Here is a 19,221-nt window from a genome sequence, read left to right as displayed (position 1 = left end):
TGTAATCATGTTAATTTCAAGTAAAAAATACAGGACATAATTATAAAAAAAATCAATTAGTATTAATTAATAGTGGACACACAAATAATATTGAAGTGTCTATCCTAAATGCAAAATCCTAAAAAAAAACTAATGCAAATGTTACACTTAATGCTTAAAAATGAGAAGAAAAAATTACAAAAATAAATAAGTTTAGAAAATAAAAACAACAACAATAAAATAAAAACAAAAAAACAGAAATAAATAAAGAATGGCAGAAAAAAAGTAATAACTAAAAACATAAAAGATATAAAATAAAGACAAAACAAAATAAGATAAAGATAAAAAGATATTAAAAAGATCCAAATAAGATAAATATAAGAGATATAAGACGATATTAAATAAGTATATGTTGACTATGAAAAGAAAAATAAATGAAAGATGATTATTCATTTAATATTTTCTTCAATGGTACATTAAATAGTTTGTGCAAAATGAAACATAATTAATGACGAGAAGTGCACAATCCAGTAATACACACAAGTTCTTTATGTGTATCTTGGTGTTTGACAATATGAACATTTTTTTGTTCAATCTCTTATGTCCATATCAATCCTTATTCAACTTGGTTTTTTTATAAGTATGTCCTGTATTTTATACTTGAAATTAACATGATTACATCATCAATAATAATAAAAAAAATAAATACTAATTTATGTTTATAGATTAAATTTTTATGTTGTTGTATAGTTTAATTTTTTATTTTATTCATTCTTAAAAATATAATTTTTAAACTAAACATTTTAAATTTATTACTTTTTTATTTTTTAATTTGTAAAAACTTATTTCTTTATTCATTAATTATATTTCTAATTATTTTAAACATTAAAAATATTTATTAAACATTAAAAATATTTTTAATGCATTCAAAATTAAAATTATCAATTTTTTTTTAATTTTTTTTTTTTTGAAATGGTGCTAGATAGGAAAATACAAAATAAAAGGGTTAGATAGGGAAATAAAAATAAAAGAGTGCTAGATAGGGAAATAAAAACAAAAAAGTGTTAAATGGGAAATAAAAATGTAAATGGTGCTAGATAGATAATTTACCCTATTTATTTTACCTTTTTAAAAGTTTTCTTTTTAAGTATGACATGTATGAATAATATTAACATATATAATTTGAAATGATTTCTTAACTTATTATTCAATAGTAGATAAGGAATTAGTGTCATATAATAATAGAAAAAAGTAACAAATTTTAATCTTAAAAGAGTAAAACACAAAGGAGAAGTTTTATAGAGACGTAAATCAAAATCATGACTTTTATAAAAAATAAAAACATATTTAAACTGTAATATTAATTAATGTATTTAATATCAAATATGTGTTTAAAAATGAAAAAAAAATATGCTGAAACAGATACTTGATCATTAAAGACATTAAATAGAATTATTAATTAGTTGTACATTAATTATTAGAGTTTATATGTGAGTTGATTGACAAAGTCTGATTGGGTTAGGAAGAATTGACAGATGTTGGGAGTTGGCATCATAAATATGGTCTCTGCTGCCCTCATTTTTCTCCCACAACCTCTTCTCACTCTGCATTAACAAAAAGTGCAAAGTTTTCACTCTCTTTTTTCTTCTGCAATTCAAATGGCTTCACAACCAGAAACAGAGCATCCCAACAAGGCTTTTGGATGGGCAGCACAGGACACATCTGGTCATCTCTCCCCATTCAAGTTCTCCAGAAGGTATATGCACCATGCAAATCTCCTTCTACATTATCTTCATCTTTTCCAATTACTTTTTTTCAATATTTTTTCTTTTGTTTTGAAGGATATAATTTATCTATTGGACAAAGAATAAATTGTTGACTTAAATATGTATTTTGCTTTTGTTTTTAACATCTAGATCTCAACATTTTTTATTGAATTTGATTTTATAATTTTTAATCTGATTCGTGTTATTTTGTGTTTGTTCCTTTGTTCTGTTGCATTGTTCTAATTCTCATGACATTTTATTGATCTTGAGTTAGTTTAAAAAAATATTTAACAAGGACTAAAAGGCAAATGATCTACACATTAGAAAAAATATATTTTCTAGAAATTAAAATAAAATAATTAGGGGTATAAGATTTGAATAGGGAAAACAACAACTGAATAACTAAAGTAATTTCTCCTCCTTGCAAGAATGTACTAAGAGCAACAATAATAAAAAATGTTTGCAATAATCATCAAAGAAAGACCAATAATTTTAATGTGAAAAAACTCTCCTAGTGTGAGAAGTAAAAATTCAAAACAGTCAATCAAGTTCTATCAAGATCAAATATAAATATAATTTTGGTTTTTAAATTTAGTGTTTTAAAAAGCATGGGGTGCTTGAAGAAAGTATGAAAATACAAGAATGCCTTTTAAGTTAAGTGAGACAAGTTGAATACCCAACCCAATACATAGTACAAGTTAAATTTGACAGCAGAACAAAAAAAGTTTTGATAATTTTTTATTTCTTGGTTTGCAGAAATAAATGAGCATCTTGAATGATAATTTAAATTTTGAAATGAATTTTGTTATTTTGCCAGGGCAACAGGGGAGAATGATGTTGCATTCAAAGTACTGTACTGTGGAATATGTCACTCAGACTTACATATGTTAAAGAACGAGTGGGGCGTCTCAGTCTATCCTCTTGTTCCTGGGTACGTATATCTCAATATTATGTGCTTTTTGTTTTCCTTTGTTAAACTATCATTTCTTATTTGTGGAGATTCATTTTTAGATAATTTGTGAGGATGGTCAGTTCTAAATGTAAATGAAGGTGAGTTCATCATGTAACATGTTAAATTTGATTGGAATTTGTGTAGGCACGAGGTTGCTGGTTTGGTGACAGAGGTGGGAAAAAATGTGCAAAAGTTCAAAGTTGGAGACAAAGTTGGTGTGGGTTGCATGGTTGGATCCTGTCACTCCTGTGAAAGCTGTAGTGAAGATCTTGAGAATTACTGCCCCAAAATGATTCTGACATACAATGCCAAGTATGTTGATGGCACCATAACATACGGAGGCTACTCTGACTCAATGGTTGTAGATGAACAATTTGCGATTCGCATTCCAGATAACCTACCTCTTGATGCTGCTGCTCCTCTCCTGTGTGCTGGGATCACTGTCTATAGCCCTTTGAAATATTATGGACTTGACAAGCCTGGCCTTCATATTGGTGTGGTTGGTCTTGGTGGACTAGGTCACATGGCTGTCAAGTTTGCCAAAGCTCTTGGAGTTAAGGTCACAGTAATCAGCACATCTCCCGGCAAAAAGAAGGAAGCCATTGAGAATATGGGGGCTGACTCATTTGTTGTTAGCCGTGAACAAGATGAAATGATGGTAATTATTATATGCAAATTGTTTTGTTTGTCACTGGTTACATGTTGTGTGTGCTATAAATTTGCTTCTTTGTTGTAAAGTAAAAGCATTACTGTAAGAAATAATCACTCACCAACTTCCTATGTTCCTCACTAAATGTCTATGCAGGCTGTAATGGGAACCTTTGATGGAATCATTGACACAGTTTCTGCTAACCATCCCCTCGTGCCTTTGATTGGCCTGTTGAAGCCTCATGGTAAATTAGTCATGGTTGGTGCACCGGAGAAGCCTCTGGAAGTTCCAGCATTTTCTTTACTTATGGGTAAGCAAATGTATACAAAATAATATTGAGAAAAATTGCAGACAAATGTCAATGGCCACAAATGAATACAGAACTCTTCATATTTAAGTTGAAAGTATAGTGATGAACAGTTTTTGCAACCTTGATTTAGTTTGTATTAGAATGAAAATGTGCTTTAGAGTAATTTGGAAACTTTAACTGTAATTGGCAGGGAGGAAGATGATTGCTGGCAGTGCAATGGGAGGGATAAAAGAGACGCAAGAAATGGTTGATTTTGCTGCCAAGCATGGTGTGAAACCTGACATCGAAGTTATTGGCATGGATTATGTGAACACTGCAATGGAGCGCCTCCTGAAAGCAGACGTGAAGTACCGATTTGTTATTGATATTGGAAACACGTTGAAGGCAAGTTCTTGAATAATGAATATGCATGCGTGTTTCAGACTTCAGAGACTGAACGTTGGGTGAGAGAAAAAGATTGAGTCTGAATTTTCTTTTGTTTTTGTTTTAGCATTATGTGTGTTGTCGTAGTGAGTTTTTAGTTTGAGGATTATCTGTGATATTCCTCCAGAAATAAGAAAAATGTGGGGGGGGGTGAAATTGTATGGCGTTACATTTTAAAGAGAGAAATTCCGCGTGAATCTGGAGTTGTTTTTATTTTAGTTTGCAAGAATAGGTTCGGTTAAACAATTTTATAATAGTTGAGTCACATAATTATTTGTCTTTAATCTCGTACAACGTTTTCGACATATCAATATTCTTAAAAGAAATACTCATTTCTCTTGTTTTGAGGAGGAGATTGAAGAAAACATAGATCACTTCGATCATATCAGTGAATAAATCTTAAATCTTGATCTGATTAATGAAATAGTAACATTATAATATATAATTCACTTGTTTATTAAAATGAAATCAAATTCATATTAACAAGCTATCATAAATGAGATTATAGTTGAAACTATAATTACTACTCCTGATGGTTCCTATTGGACCGGAAAATATTTTAAGAAATTCTACAATCACTAATTTAAATCCATTGAACATCAATTCTAAATTATTGAAAAGTCTTCAGAATTCCATTTTAATTTTATAATATTCTTTCTTTACAAAGGTGTTTTTTCATAATTAGCGGACCGTTTGATGGAAACTAATACTCATTGATTCAGATCATTCAAATAATCGATGAAGTAAGCAACCGATTAGAAATAATCAAAATGAAAAAGATAAAAAAAGTAAAATTAGAGGCAGAAAAAAGGCAATATCTAAAAGATGTTTTTCATTAAATTTTGAAATTGGTAAATGCTCATGTATAACGTCTAAAACAGTTTTTGAAATGTTTTTTTTTTCAATTTTAATAAGCAAATGTTCATGCATAAAAATTGTTTAAGGAATTTAATTAATTAATTATTGTAAGCTTTCTTATTAAAACATATAGCATTATTGAACAGTGGCAATGGAGGATACCATGGACAAGTGACTGGTTTGAGTGGAAGAAAGACATGGCCATTGATTTCGTGAAGGAATTAGAAGGACGTGAATGATGAGTGGAGATAGAAGGAGGACAAATCCCTCCCAACTATATTCGGTGAGGTCTGCTTATAGAAAGCTAAATTATAGTGTTCGGGGGTTTAAATATGGAGAATTATGGAAAACGAAACATTACCTCAGCCCAATTTTTTGCGTGGCATATAATTATACATAGGTAAAGTTGTTTTTTTTTTATAATAAATAAATAAATAAATAATAAAAATATTTTAAAAATACCTTAACTCTTATACAGTGAAAGGTACATATGGGATTTGATTTTGAAGATAGAGGTCGGTGGAAAGTAGGAGATGGGAAAGAAATCAGATTATGGGAGGATAAGTGGTTGGAAAACATCCCTCTAATGCATAAATTCCCTAGATTATATTTAATCTCCTTGGATACTGGTTGTACTCTGTCACAAGTTGGGAGTTGGAGTAATAATGGTTGGTCCTGGAAACTGCGGTGGAGAAGAAATCTTTTTGTGTGGGAATCCAGTCTACTTGATCTTCTAATGCGGAAGTTGGATACCAAAAGGTTAACAAGAGAAGGTGGAGTTAAACCTGATAAATGGCTATGGAGGGATGTGGATCATACGGATTTCTCTGTGAAGGTAGCATATAAGTGCCTCATGGGGGAGGAGTCAGTAGTGGGGGAGGATCTGTTCGCGAATTTCTGGACTTTAAAGACCTTACCTTCGGCACATTTTTTGGCTTGGAGGGTGTTACGTAATGCTATTCCTACTAAGGACAATCTTTCGAGACGCGGTATACCTTTGATGTGCGATCGGTGCCCTCTGTGTGGTGTGGAAGAAGAGTCGGTAAGACATTTATTTTTTGAGTGTAAGATTTCTTGGAGAATTTGGGGTATGTGTCTCACGTGGTTGGGTTTCCTGTTGGTGCTACATTGTGATGCACAAATGCACTTTAGGATGTTCAAACCTTTTGGTCTGAACCACGCAGTTACCAAGTGTTGGGGGGGTATTTGGGTAGGTTTTGTGAGTGAAATTTGGAATCACAGGAATAAGGTTGTGTTTGAGAATGGGCGGGTGGATCTAGTGGAGGTTTTTACCGTGACACAAAGGAAGACTTGGTCTTGGGTCACAGTAAAAGAAAAATCGGTTGCATTCTCTTACTCAGACTGGTGTTTGGATCCTATTTGTTGTATGAGGTATTTGAAAGTCTGATTTTTTTGTGTTTTTAACTAACGTTCTTTCCTAGTTTTGGTAGTTGTGGTGTGGTTTGCGCAGGTTCCTTCGGTAACTCCTATATGAATGGCTAGACTGAGGCTTGGAAAGCTTTAAGTGGTTGTGCAGGTTGTTTTGGTATTTCCTATCTGGCAGGGTCAGACTGATGATTCTGCTCTGTATTGCGGTTATCTTGGACATTTTGTTTGGCAGGGCCGGACTGAGTTCTTTGCTCAGAACTGCGATTGGAAGCTGTTACGTTTTTCTTGCAGGCAATATCTGGTCTATGTACTATCCTCGAAGGATCGGTTTGTTGATGTTAGTTTTTGGATTTTTGGTACAGTTTGCCTGTTACAAAGATTTGGCTTAGTTGTTGGGTGATGTGTCTTTTATTATCGAGTTTGACACTTGGTTATGGTAATTCAGCCTGATGGCAAAAACCTCTTGTATATCTTTGTTTGAGGGTGTAACCTTTTTGGTGGGTTGATGTAACTGTGTTTGTTGGGTTCTTATATTTTGTACTGGGATTGTGTATTGTTGGATCATTAGTTGGTAGGGTACTAGATTACTTGTATTTGGGGTTTTGTATAAGGGTTGGGACACCCCTGAAGTTATTTTATTTATTCTTTGTTGATCAAAAAAAAAAATGATGGTGTTACCTTACATTTTTTTTTGGCTGGTACAGAGTAGGAAAGTATAGTCTTAGACTCTTTCTTCTTGCACCTTCATAGGTTCTTCTTCTACCCCATACAAAACGTGAAAATACCTCTTTATCCTTCTTGTGCCACCCTCATAGAATAGTTTTCGGATTATGTAATCCATGCATTTGAAAAATGACTTACAGATTATGTAATCCGAAAGCTAAAACTTCTGGATTACATAATCCAGAAACTAATCATGCATCTGAAAAAAAGGCTTCTGGACTATATAATCTGGAAGCTAATTACGAATTTAAAAAAAAAAATCTGGATTACATAATCCAAAATATTAAATAGGGGTATTTTTGAAAATATGAAAATTCATGGAGGTGAGAGAAAAATATATGGAGTTGCAGGAAGAAACAGCCATACTCTTATTTAGTTTAGGCTTGTTGAAGGTGAAGCCCAATTGGAGGCTTGTACTCTTTTTTTTTTTGTTCTAATCTTTGCTAGAAATTTTTTTGAGGTGTTACCGTACTTGCACAACTAACTTAGATAATGTATATAGTTTTATTGTATTTCCTTAAGCATTTTGATTATTTTATTAAATTTTAGGTACCATATTCTCCTTAGTTTAACGATGTTCATGACCAATGAATCTTGATAATTGATTTATTAAATATATTCAGTGATGACCATTCCAAAATTTTGGAATTATATTTGACTTAAGACTATGAAATACAACCTTAAGTAGAAAATAGTATTTTCAAGGTATCTTAAAAATGCGATAAGCATTAATTATCTACTATCTCTTTATGAAGAAGTCTTCCTCTCATTTTTTATATAAAAGGAACTTGTGAGTTGTGAGAAAGAGAAATAAAACAAAGGAGAAGAGCAACATAGAGAGTATATGAGATAATAGATATCCACCATGAGAATAGAAATCCTAGTGAAATGTTAGAGAGACTTTGTATTCCATTCTTTTTGGGTGAGATTAAGTGGTAGTCTCAGAGAGTGAGAAAAACAAATTTTGTAATCTTACTTTCATAGTGAAGACATTTTCTGGACTAGGTTCTATAGACTTTGCATATGAAGTTGAAGAGGTTTTTCAAATTAAAAAATTTTGATGTCATTATTATATTTTGTTTTATTTTCTATTATATGATTATACTTTCACAATGCCCATTTTATATCTATAAAAAAAGAGGAAAATTTTTCCAAATTCACTAAGACATTATAGGAGAATATTAGAGTCCAAACTAGTTATTTAAAATAAATAAGAACTCAAAAAAAATTGGCCACCCTTCACTAATAACCCTTCACTAATAGAATCATACTCTTCAAATAAATTTTCAACATCGAACTTTTAATGGGATTTTGTTATAGTTTTGTATCAGTAGAATGGAATAATAATAACAAAAAATCAGCAACCTATCCGTCTCTTAATAAAAATACAAGAAGCAAGAAGATAATGGTTTTATTCTTTGATCATAATTTCATGATTCCTATATGACAGCAAAATTTGATATTATGCATGCTTGTCTGCAAACTACAGTATGAGAGAATCCTAATGCAAACTGCTCTACTACAAGTTCTAGGCAGAATTAAGTTTGTTTAGAAGTCGTTGGAGGACTTTCTAATCGGATATAATCATACATAACTCCTTCAAATAGACCTTTGACTATTGACTGTGTCAAATAGATGATGTTATTTCCTTTTACCAGTTGATTACTATTTACAGCTACAGTATACAACTTATACAATCCATGGATGCCGTGCCTTGCTATAGCATTGTCATCGCCAATTTGCGGTTCTGTTGAGAAGTATGGAGGGTTTTCTTTCGGTTTGTTGAACCTAACCTGATCATCCATCTCAAAACATGTTAGACACCATACTCACAGCTGAGAAAAATAAACTAAAATCAATTATGGAAGAAGTAAATTCTTGTATTGTACCTCCAATTGGGAATTACTGGCGGATGCCAGGGCCAATTGCAGTGTGTAGTTTCCTCCCTTTATGATATTTTCAAGCTGGAATTGAATCTGCCATGTGGTTGCCACGAATTGGCTTTCTCCTATGCTCCTGCATTCATCAGTGTAATTTAGAGGAGAAAACTCATAATGCCAATTACAGAAAATTCTATACATTAAACAAAATCTACCTGGTAACTTGAGCATAAAACCAATCCTTGTGATAGTCAGAAACACCGACTGTGAAAATGAGATCATTTTTCGGATACAAATCAGTGTAACGTGCCCACAAGCCGTATTGCCTAAACCTGTCACAGTAGAAATACTTTGAGAAAAACTGAAAATATAGCGTGCATGTTAATGGAAGTTAAAATTAGTAGTTGACAATGAGCTTTGGGCTAACCTGTTTATGCTATCGTTTAGGTATAATCTGTTCACGAGCTTTGGGTTAGGGTCTGGTACATAGAACTCCGCAGCTGACCTATCTGGGATCCCAATTTCCCATAGAGTAGGACCATTTCTTGGAGGATTGAATACAAGTGTACCCAAGTGGATATTGTCTCCTACACCACATATTACATACAAGTTATAATTAATTTGGGTATTTGCTATCATCTTAAAAGTTTAAATTATTGAGTGAAATTGTAAAATCACACAAACGATTTTCTATTTAAATAATTACAGCTTGAAGGGTTAACTTTGCACAGGTTTATTGTACCTTGGACTGAAAACTTAAGGCAACAAAAATGGAGTATATTCTAATGCCATGCCATGAATCAATTCCTCCAAAAGTTTAAATCGTAGGATAAAAGCATGCATATCTATTCTATACTAAACATACATGAGAGAAGAAGATACGTTACCTGGTTTGATAACATTAATTTGATATTTAAAATCTCCTATGAAACCAGGGACCCATGCATACAAGTTGTACTTCCCAGGTACAATATTTGTAATTGAGAAGCTTCCATCTTTGTCAGTTTGAGTCCAGAATTGATAACCCTGTGAATATCATAAAGAGGTCAAACACATTTTAGCTGAATGCTTCACAAGCCATTCAAAGTTCAAGAAATTCAAGCTCATTGACTCCTATACCAAATGTACCTTGCTTTCTGTTTGCCATGATCCTTCATCTCCAGGTAAAGCTAGACCAATGTAAGAACTTTTAGCTGGTTGAGCCACCCCTCCCCTGATGAAGAATTAGATAAAGCAATTAGGAATTAACCTCACCTATAAAAGTTGATCCTATGGAATCAAAGAATAAAATGAAGGTAAATAAAGGATTAGCATATATACCCATCTTTAACTTGAAGTCTTCCTGACAACGTTCCCCGTTGATTGGGTGGAAAGAAATCTTTTGATCCAATGAAATCATAAGGCCATTTTTTTTCTTCATTGGATAACTAATTTACCAAACAATTGTGTCATAATATAATACTTCACTCGAATAATTTATAATTAATGATCATATGTGAGTGTTAAAGGTCATAATAATAAGAACCTGTTGTACAGCATCTGACCACAGAGACTTGAACGGAGTTTTGATTGGAAAAGAGTTGAGGTAAACAAAAATTGGCCCAAAAACCTTTTTATAAGCCTCCCCTTTAGCAAAGTCCATGATTACCTTCTTGCCACCATAATGAGTGCTAGTAAACATCTGCACACACAAAAAATAAAAAAAAAGTTAGTAGAACAATAACAAAAACAAAAACAAAAGTAAAGAAGTACTTCAACTTTAGTTTCACCTCGTGGGTTCTATTAATATGAATGAGAATATTCAAATATTGATACATGTTCAACATAATAGTATTATATTTTTCTGTACATGTTTAATACCATTATTTATGTACTTAATATAAGAGAAAACTCTGTTGATGCATTGAGGGGTTCGTTAGGTCTTACGGAAAGAGAAACTGGGCCAACATGAGAAGTGAGATCTTGCTTAGTGGGCCCAGCATTGCGGAACTCATTACTGGGAGTTATCACCCAGAAACCCACGGGTGCTGAATCGTCCTCTGTAATCCACCCATGAACAGAGTTATCTTTGTTCTCACTCGAGTATTGGTATTTATCATCAACCTAAGCCCAACAAACACGTGTTCGTATCATAAACATCATAAGCAACAACAACAAAAATCAATGTCGATTCAAACAGAGGCGTAAGCAAAAAAGAATTACCTCTCCTCGAATCTGTGGGTCAGTTGCTTTGGTTAAGAGAACAGCTTCAGGATAAGCCAGGACCTGCCCCGTTATTCTATCTTCTGCAGTTGGCATCTTCCTTTGCCTGGTATCAGATATGGCCATATAGTGGAACCTGCATCATTGGTATCGTTGGTAATAAATAAACCATTCTTTCAAATTACGAGTCTACGAAAATTACTAACATTAATTTTTTCAAAATCAAAGGCAAATGTTTCTTTTTACTTATCTGACAGTAACAGTTTTCTACTTACCTGCCATCATCGAGTTTGTAAACAATTCTAACTTGATACACAGTAACTGCAGGAAATCCTGGTGGACGAGTGAATATTGCGTATGAATAAAACCCAGAATCGCCACTTCGCAATATATACCTGCACGAAAATAAGTTTATAGCAAACAATGTTGACGAGCTAATTCTGCATTTGTTTCAAACATTAAGACAAAATTTAGGTTTGAAATCCACACCTTATGTCTATGTTTATGGGGACACTTGAGCCTTCCAGGGAAGCAGTCCATGTTTTTAGAAATGAAACCTCCACCAATGTATCGCTTTCTTCGATGACTGAAAAATTTGTCCCATGGATTCTGCAGCACAGTATCAACCATTAATTTGTCTCTTGAATTGCAACAGTACACAAACCATGCATGCATGCATTATAATGAGATGAATGCCTGAATTTTTGTTTTATTATTAATGTATCATATCACTAAGCAAATACAACAATGGAGTTGACCAAATTTGAAGATAGAAGAGAAAATTAAATAATATATTCTAAAATAATACAAATATAGTGTACCTCTCAAAAAACGAAGGTTTTCCTGCTCCGTTCCAAACAACGTCCAAGTACCTATAAATATGAAAGCCAGATTATTTATACATGTCAAACAAGCATATACTTTTATGCTTTTGAAGAAAATCGATCATAACTTCAATGTAATTTATATATATATATATATATATAGTTATATACATACCCTCTATCATTTTCATTATTTTTTTGAGAAAGGATATTCGTAGCTCCGTCATAGTATAGTCCAATGATATAGCCTCCAGGTTTTGACAAATTGAGGGAAACTATGCCGTTGTCAATCACTACCTGAAAATCATCTCAACACTTAAGCTGTTAAAACATAAGTATTTGACGGGAAAATCAGGCCAATTAATGGTTACTTCTTTCTTTTTTTTTTGAATATTTTAAACGAATTCTATCATGGAAAAGAACAAGTATCACCTGCGTAAAATTGTTGGTATTCAGCTTGACAGGAGAAGGAGGAGGAGCAGTCTTCAAACCTTTTCTGCAAGTTGAAGTATTGCAGGAAAAGAAGAGAGTTAAAAATCAATCAAGTCATTTCAAACTGCGACGTTGTCATTTGACAATATTCAAATAAATAAAAAATGGAACAAATGGACAGTCACACTGAATTGAATGCATAGTTGTGCAATAGTTTAGTTTCTACAATTTTTTATTAGAAAAATATAAAATAATCAATGTAAAAGATGTATGCATAATTTGATATTTAGTTTCTACAGAAAGGTTTATTGTTTTTCTTTTCCAAGCTGTATGTTGTGCTTAATTCTACTTGTAATTCCTGAAAAAGAACGTCGATGGAAACCTAGGTATTGGAATGGAAACAAAACACAATCGCTTTCATCACTTGATTTAAAAAGAAAACAAAAAACATAAATAAAATATGTTGATCATTGATTGAAACATCAGAAATCAGCAAGAGAGAAATGGGAAAAAATCATTTATTTAATTTTTTCGTTATATTAATCAACCTAAAAACATAAAATACACTTATTTTTCATTTAAAAAAAAAACCTTCCATTTACTTCCAAACAGAGTAAAATATAGAGAAAGTAACTTCATATGTTTGCGAGGAAAAATAATAAAAACTCTTAGACTTCTTTTTATCTTTATAATAACAACAAAAGTAAAAATAATATAATAATGAGTTTAAACTTTGTACGCTATAATAAAATTTTACATACTGTTAATAATTAATGAAAAATATTTATATATAATTATGAAAACAATTATTAGAAAAAATCAATAATTTTCATATATGAATTAAATAATGATATAGATTAATAACTAATTAAATTTACACCACGTTATCTTGAAGGAGGATAAAGATGAAATTTAATGTCAAGGGCAGTTACTTTAGACAGTTTGGCAACTTAAGTTGTTCAATTTTGAAAAATGATTTACGTTCACCTATCTATGCGCATCAATTAATGTAAAACTACCCTAGTCCCCACACATATCTATATTTACTCAGTTACTTTACTTTTGATATGGAGTAAAGGTAAAAATAATTCATCTTAATATATATAATTAACATAACTAAATCCAATTCTTTTTTTAAGAAGTTTTTTTTTATCTTACTGATCAAATAATTAGTTCTTGCTGGAGAAAGAGAGAGAGAACAGAGTTAAAAGGTGGTAGGAAAAACATTAAATTAAAGGTTACCATGTCTATTTTATATGGAAAATGATAGCTTACATTCCATTTTTAGCATAAAATGCAGATGAAAAGAGAAATGAAACAAAAGAGAAAAAACAGACAAGTAACTAATATAAAAGCTAGTGAAAAACATCAATATGCAGATATAAACAGGCAAAGTAACATGTATATATATTTTTATATATATAAATATATAAATGTGAAAAAGACAAACTTCAATTCTAGGTGTATGGACTTTAAATTATTGTTATGTTTTGAAAGGAAGATTTGGTTTTTTCTGAAGTAGACCATCAGCCTATACTATTATTATGAAGAGTCTGTTTGAATAATGCATTTGCTGAGACTTAAAAAGACGTTAGAGTGAATTGCATTTTCATCAAATTTTACGTCATTAAATGCAGGCCATGAGGAGTATTATGAAAACATAAAGGAAGCATTTGAGTTAGTCAAAGAATGCATGGAGCGGGAGAAGATGTGGATTCAACCTCACCAATAAACTCTTTCTCATCATGTCCTTTTTCTACCAAAGTAAAGGGTGCAAGTGAAAAGCACCATGCACAGAAACCATATGTGTATAAAAATAGTATAAGTTAAATAAAGGCTATATAGTTAAAGTTCTGAAAATAGACAAAAGCATGACTGCTATATGGAATCTTCTAAAATGATTAGCAGTAAGTAATTAAATTTCATGATGTTCCTTCTGAGTGCGTTTTCTCATCTCATGATGATTTCCTTTTCGTTTATCCAGGCACACAAAGATAAGCATAGAAGAAGACAACATTGCTAACTATTAATGAAGAAAAGCAAGAGTGGGGAGAACCTAAATGAGACACTCTCAGAAGAGTCCGAGCAGGCACCGAAAAAGATTAAGCTAAGAAGCACAGCCATTCTAAACCACCATTGGAGAGGAACTTGTTTCCTCATATGAGTTTCCACCATCATCTCTTATCAATACGATCCTGCAAATAACTTGAAGTTTCATTTCAGGTTAGAAAGGTCGAAGAATATGTCAAAGACTGCTAAAATGAGCTTTAATATGCTGTCAGTGGCAAAAAATCTGAGAGCACTGTTACATACTGTCATGTGGCAAACAAACTTGACGAAACAAAAAAAGATCAACCTAGTACTCAAATTCTGAAGAACACATACAAACCTTGACTTTCACAGATGTCTTTCCCGCAAAAACCGAGTTGCAGAAAACCATATACGTATGTAGGAGATGAACCGTATTTTTCTTTGGAACTGGTTTCTATAATAAATCTCTTTGGAACCTTAATAAGCACCTTAAAAAACGTGTGGGAAGTGAATGGCCTTATTATATATGTATACAAATACTCCTTTTAGGTCCACGTGAACTTTTAAGAAATAATTATAGGTTAAATTTGGAAAAGGTAAACTACTGGGTATATCGTAAACTCAAGTCCTAGTAACAGCCTTTCTAAATATCTAATAATAACACTTTGCAACCGCTATAATTCAATTAACAAAATTGACTTAGTTTTTTACCATTAATAATGAGTTTTTGTTAAGGGCTTTCGTGTCGTTATATACCAGAATGACGATGTGCGTACAATTAAATTAGTCGCATGCACGTATCAATTTGTCAATAGATATAATTAAACACCGAAAATTTTATAGCCTAATTATATTCCAACATGTTGAGCGAGGGGCGTTTGGTACATACCTAATCCTTAGCATTAGAAAATAATGAAAATTTAGTCATTAATTATTAGTATTAAATGAACCACTTATTATTATTGAAGCCTACATGATATGACATATCTGGCTTTAATAGCAATCCCCTAAGTGAATTATATTATAGGTAAGAAAAACCTGAAAAGTTGAACCTACCCCAGTTTCAAAATCAAAACCTATTTTTCAACTTACTCTGTTGTAAATTCACGAAGAAAATTTAGCATTCAGCTATATTTATTTACTAGGATGGGACCATTTCTCAAATGATTTAAATTAATTTATTAATTATTTGCCAACAAAGAAAAATGAAGAAAGTTTAACTCGATTATTTAAAGAGTGTGTGAGTAGTTATAAATCATATATATTATGCCCATTAAATTAATTTGAACACAGGCAATGCCTTATGAACTCAACCACTAAATGATTTCTACTCTCTGAATTACATTTATCACATGTGTAGAAAGTGGGACACAGTCAAAAGTTATAAGATTAAATAAAAAACAATTATTATTAGTAAACTTTAAGAAACAAGAAATGGACACAATTCATGACATAGTATAAAAGTGACATGTCTTGTTAGTTAGGAAAGGTGAAGGAATCGTAGTAGAAGAGATAGAAGACAAGTGATGATGAGGTATAAAAAAGAATCAATACTTGACAATTAGCACACGTCAAAAATATTTTTGACTTTTTTAAAATTCAGGCAATGCAAAATAGCATAGTGGACTAATTGTTAAGGGCCTTAAGAAAAGAAAATTCAAATTTATTAAGAAAAATAATTAACTGAATTAAATTTCACTAATATCATAATATTCTTTTTTTCTAAATTGTCCTTTTCATAAAAAAATACATTATTATGGTGATCTAATGAAAAAATTAAACATTGATAAAGTTAGAATAAATATCATTAAATAACATAAAAGTAGTTAGTTTTTTTTATATATTTTAGGTGGAAAATGTGATTTTTTTTCTCATAAAAAAAAAATATAATAAAGGTAGACTTGGGGGAATATACACCTTGTGATGAAAGTTTGTGGGTGGGTTGTGATTTGTTAAAATATTTTCTTAAGAATTAATTATAGAGTAAATGAAGGTACACAATATTTTCTTAAGAATTAATTATAGAGTAAATGAAGTAGATACGAAAATACGAATTTATATATTAGATAATTATTAATTATATAAATTGATAATAAAGATTTATATGTTTGAGTTTTTTATGTTTTTCATAGTTAGTTCAAAAGGATTTGTTTCTTATTTTTATAATCATAGTAAAAAATTATACAATAAATTTGAGTTTTTAGAAAATCAATGTATTTCTCTTATTTAAAATTGTTTATATCATGTAGAACGATCAGAAATCTAATAAATATTTTTTAAATTGGATATCACCAATATGTGTTCTATAAATGTTGTACGAGTGCTAATGTCTTATATGTGTCCGACACGGACACATCATTTAAGGAAAATGTTCTAATTTTATAGGAGGAAGTTTAAATACTTTCTTACCGGATAAGATAATATTTGTATTTTTTTTTAAAAAAAATAGTTTTTCTATAAAAGAAATATATAAATAAATAAAAGGGTAACCATGCCGTAAAAGTGTTAAAGATGCCAGAAAATGATTTTTCGAAATCAAATTTTACTTTCAGAAATGTCACATGTACACGATAAGTATGGTTTATTTTTAATCATAATTTTAAAATTAAAAACTAGCATTTTAATAAAAAGCCCTTCTGTTGCGCCTTCACTCTCAAAGGACCCTTTTGCCATAAAATGGAATTACTGAAATTTTTAATTCAGATGGAAGGTGTGAAATACGATGTGGATATAATCCAAAATAATTAATTATAAAAAAAAATACATATGATTTTTTTCTTAGAAGAAATAAATGCAGAATTATAAATAGACAGTAAAAGATGAATGAGTTGATAATAGGTACCTGATCTATATACGCAATTAACAAATTATTCGATCCTCTTCTTCCCAATAACCATGAGCAACTAACACAATGTTGGACCAAAATCAGTAAAAAAGAATTATAATTCCACACAATTACAACAATTAACAAATAACAAATTTACTGATAAAAAAACAACAATTAAAAAATAATAAAATAAAGATAAAAAATTATAATTCTTTCTTCATTTGTCTTCGAATAACGTATATTACTTACGTGTAATTTAATATTTAGTAAGCCTGAAAAAATAGTTATGTTGGGGCATGTGTATATAACTTTTTGTTATTGGATTACCCTTAATTATTTTTATTTGTTTAATTTCTTCTATACAGATAAAAAAAATATATTTTGTAAGCCTAAAAGAAAGTTTACGTAAAACATATGGATAAAAACAAAAAGGCATGAGACAGAAGGAAAGTGAAAGTGTAGATTCAAATGTAGATTTGTATAATATATGAATGACTAACACAAAAAAGTTAAATTGGTTTGATATATTCTGAATTTAAAAAGGTTAACACACTTTTAAAATATCTTATTTATTTAATTCATTTATTGTGGAAAAAAAAAACGTATAAGAGAGTTGAGATTTATTCTATCGAATCTCTTGTTATAGTGTGGGAGTTTTAATTTAAAGAGGTTATGTAAAAAAAAAAAAAAAATATATATATATATATATATATAAAATAACATAAAAAAAGAGATAGATGGGTACATATGATTATATATATATATATATATATATTAAATGAGATAAAAAAAAACAAAACAAAGAATTGTATGTACTTCACCATTTTGATAGAACAAAATAACATAATAAAAAAACGAGATAGAGCAAGAAGAAAAGTAGAACAAAAATGGTACAATCTGATTTTATAAACCTGTGACAGAAGTAATAGAACAGGGGCAGAAAGAAGTTGATGTGCTGTTCTCAAAACTAGTTCCATTATATATATACCGCCATTATCCTACCTACGTATACTAATTATTAAATACAATACAAAAATTATTAATTAAAATTAATTTAAAAAAAAATTAATTATATATTATCTAAATTAGATATTATTTTATAAACTAAAAATTTAAAGTATATAAAATAATTTACATTATTAATAAAAATTATAAATTAATTTCTAAATCTAATTAAATATTAAAATTTTAACTATTAAATTCTTTAAATTTTAAAGTTAATAATTAAAAATTTCCTAAATAAATAATAATTTAAAAATTAATTTATAATTTTTATTAATAATATAGATTACTTTTATATATCATTAATTTTATAGTTTATAAAACATATTTAACCAGTATAATAATTAATTATTATTTATTTTTAACTTTTATTTAATAATTTTCTAGTAGTGTGTTACTATACTAAACTAATATATTATTAGTATTAATTAATTGTAAAAAGTTAAAATTCATTTAATTTATATTTAACTTATTTAATTAATAATAAAACAGATATATTTATTAGTAATAAACTTTTTTGTCAGTTACCTACATTAACTTAGATATTTCATAATTTAAACTTTTAAATGCACTTCTCTATTTTAATATTGATATTAATTATTTTTATTAATAAAAATTATTAAAATTAAAATAAGACATTTAAGAAATATCCCTATATAAAAGAAAAAGATGTAACAGGGAATCAGGCACCATACCAAAAATGAAAACACTTACACCATATTCATACAAACTAATATACTGGTAAAAACATGAATATTGTTGGTTAATCCTCCAAAAGATAGCACCAGTCTGTTTCTCCAATTTAGAGAATCAAAGTAAGTTAGTTTCTCCAATTTAATATTAGGATTAAAAACATTTTCATTTTATTTTTAAAGAATAACATTTTCTATTAAAAATTAGGAAACAAAAATAAATTAATTCCAAATTTGACAATTATGTGTTTCTTTTTACAAACTTTTTATGAGTATTTTAAA

General features: G+C 30.0%; 2 protein-coding genes across 3 annotated transcripts; one reads left to right on the top strand and one right to left on the bottom strand.

The window, feature by feature from the left end:
* Positions 1-1,492: 1,492 nt before the first annotated feature.
* LOC137811290 (putative mannitol dehydrogenase) lies at positions 1,493-4,373 on the top strand. Its single transcript, XM_068612979.2, has 5 exons — positions 1,493-1,735; positions 2,563-2,676; positions 2,842-3,355; positions 3,503-3,656; positions 3,847-4,373. Exons 1-5 carry the CDS (start codon positions 1,638-1,640, stop codon positions 4,050-4,052), a joined length of 1,086 nt encoding a protein of 361 aa, XP_068469080.1. The 5' UTR covers positions 1,493-1,637; the 3' UTR covers positions 4,053-4,373.
* A 4,066-nt stretch (positions 4,374-8,439) lies between these two features.
* Positions 8,440-14,909, bottom strand: LOC137809684 (uncharacterized). 2 transcript variants are annotated; one of them, XM_068610781.1, is made up of 17 exons: positions 14,777-14,909; positions 14,444-14,582; positions 12,388-12,451; positions 12,131-12,252; positions 11,953-12,003; positions 11,621-11,740; positions 11,407-11,526; positions 11,132-11,267; positions 10,856-11,032; positions 10,455-10,610; positions 10,250-10,356; positions 10,058-10,142; positions 9,817-9,955; positions 9,357-9,516; positions 9,145-9,261; positions 8,939-9,065; positions 8,440-8,842 (listed from the first exon to the last, which is right to left on the bottom strand). In XM_068610781.1, the coding sequence occupies exons 2-17, from the start codon at positions 14,563-14,565 to the stop codon at positions 8,588-8,590; spliced, it is 2,058 nt and encodes a 685-aa protein (XP_068466882.1). In that variant the 5' UTR covers positions 14,566-14,582; positions 14,777-14,909; the 3' UTR covers positions 8,440-8,587. The 2 variants fall into 2 exon arrangements, with proteins under 2 accessions (XP_068466882.1, XP_090154646.1); XM_090298520.1 differs by lacking the exons at positions 8,440-8,842; positions 8,939-9,065 and having other exon boundaries at positions 9,141-9,261; positions 14,777-14,881.
* Between the last annotated feature and the right edge of the window lie 4,312 nt (positions 14,910-19,221).

This window comes from Phaseolus vulgaris, chromosome 2, assembly GCF_051622355.1.
Source record: "Phaseolus vulgaris cultivar YP4 chromosome 2, ASM5162235v1, whole genome shotgun sequence".
NCBI classification, from domain to species: Eukaryota; Viridiplantae; Streptophyta; class Magnoliopsida; order Fabales; family Fabaceae; genus Phaseolus; species Phaseolus vulgaris.
Note: the sequence above shows the minus strand (reverse complement) of the source record. Positions and strands in the feature narration are given on the sequence as shown.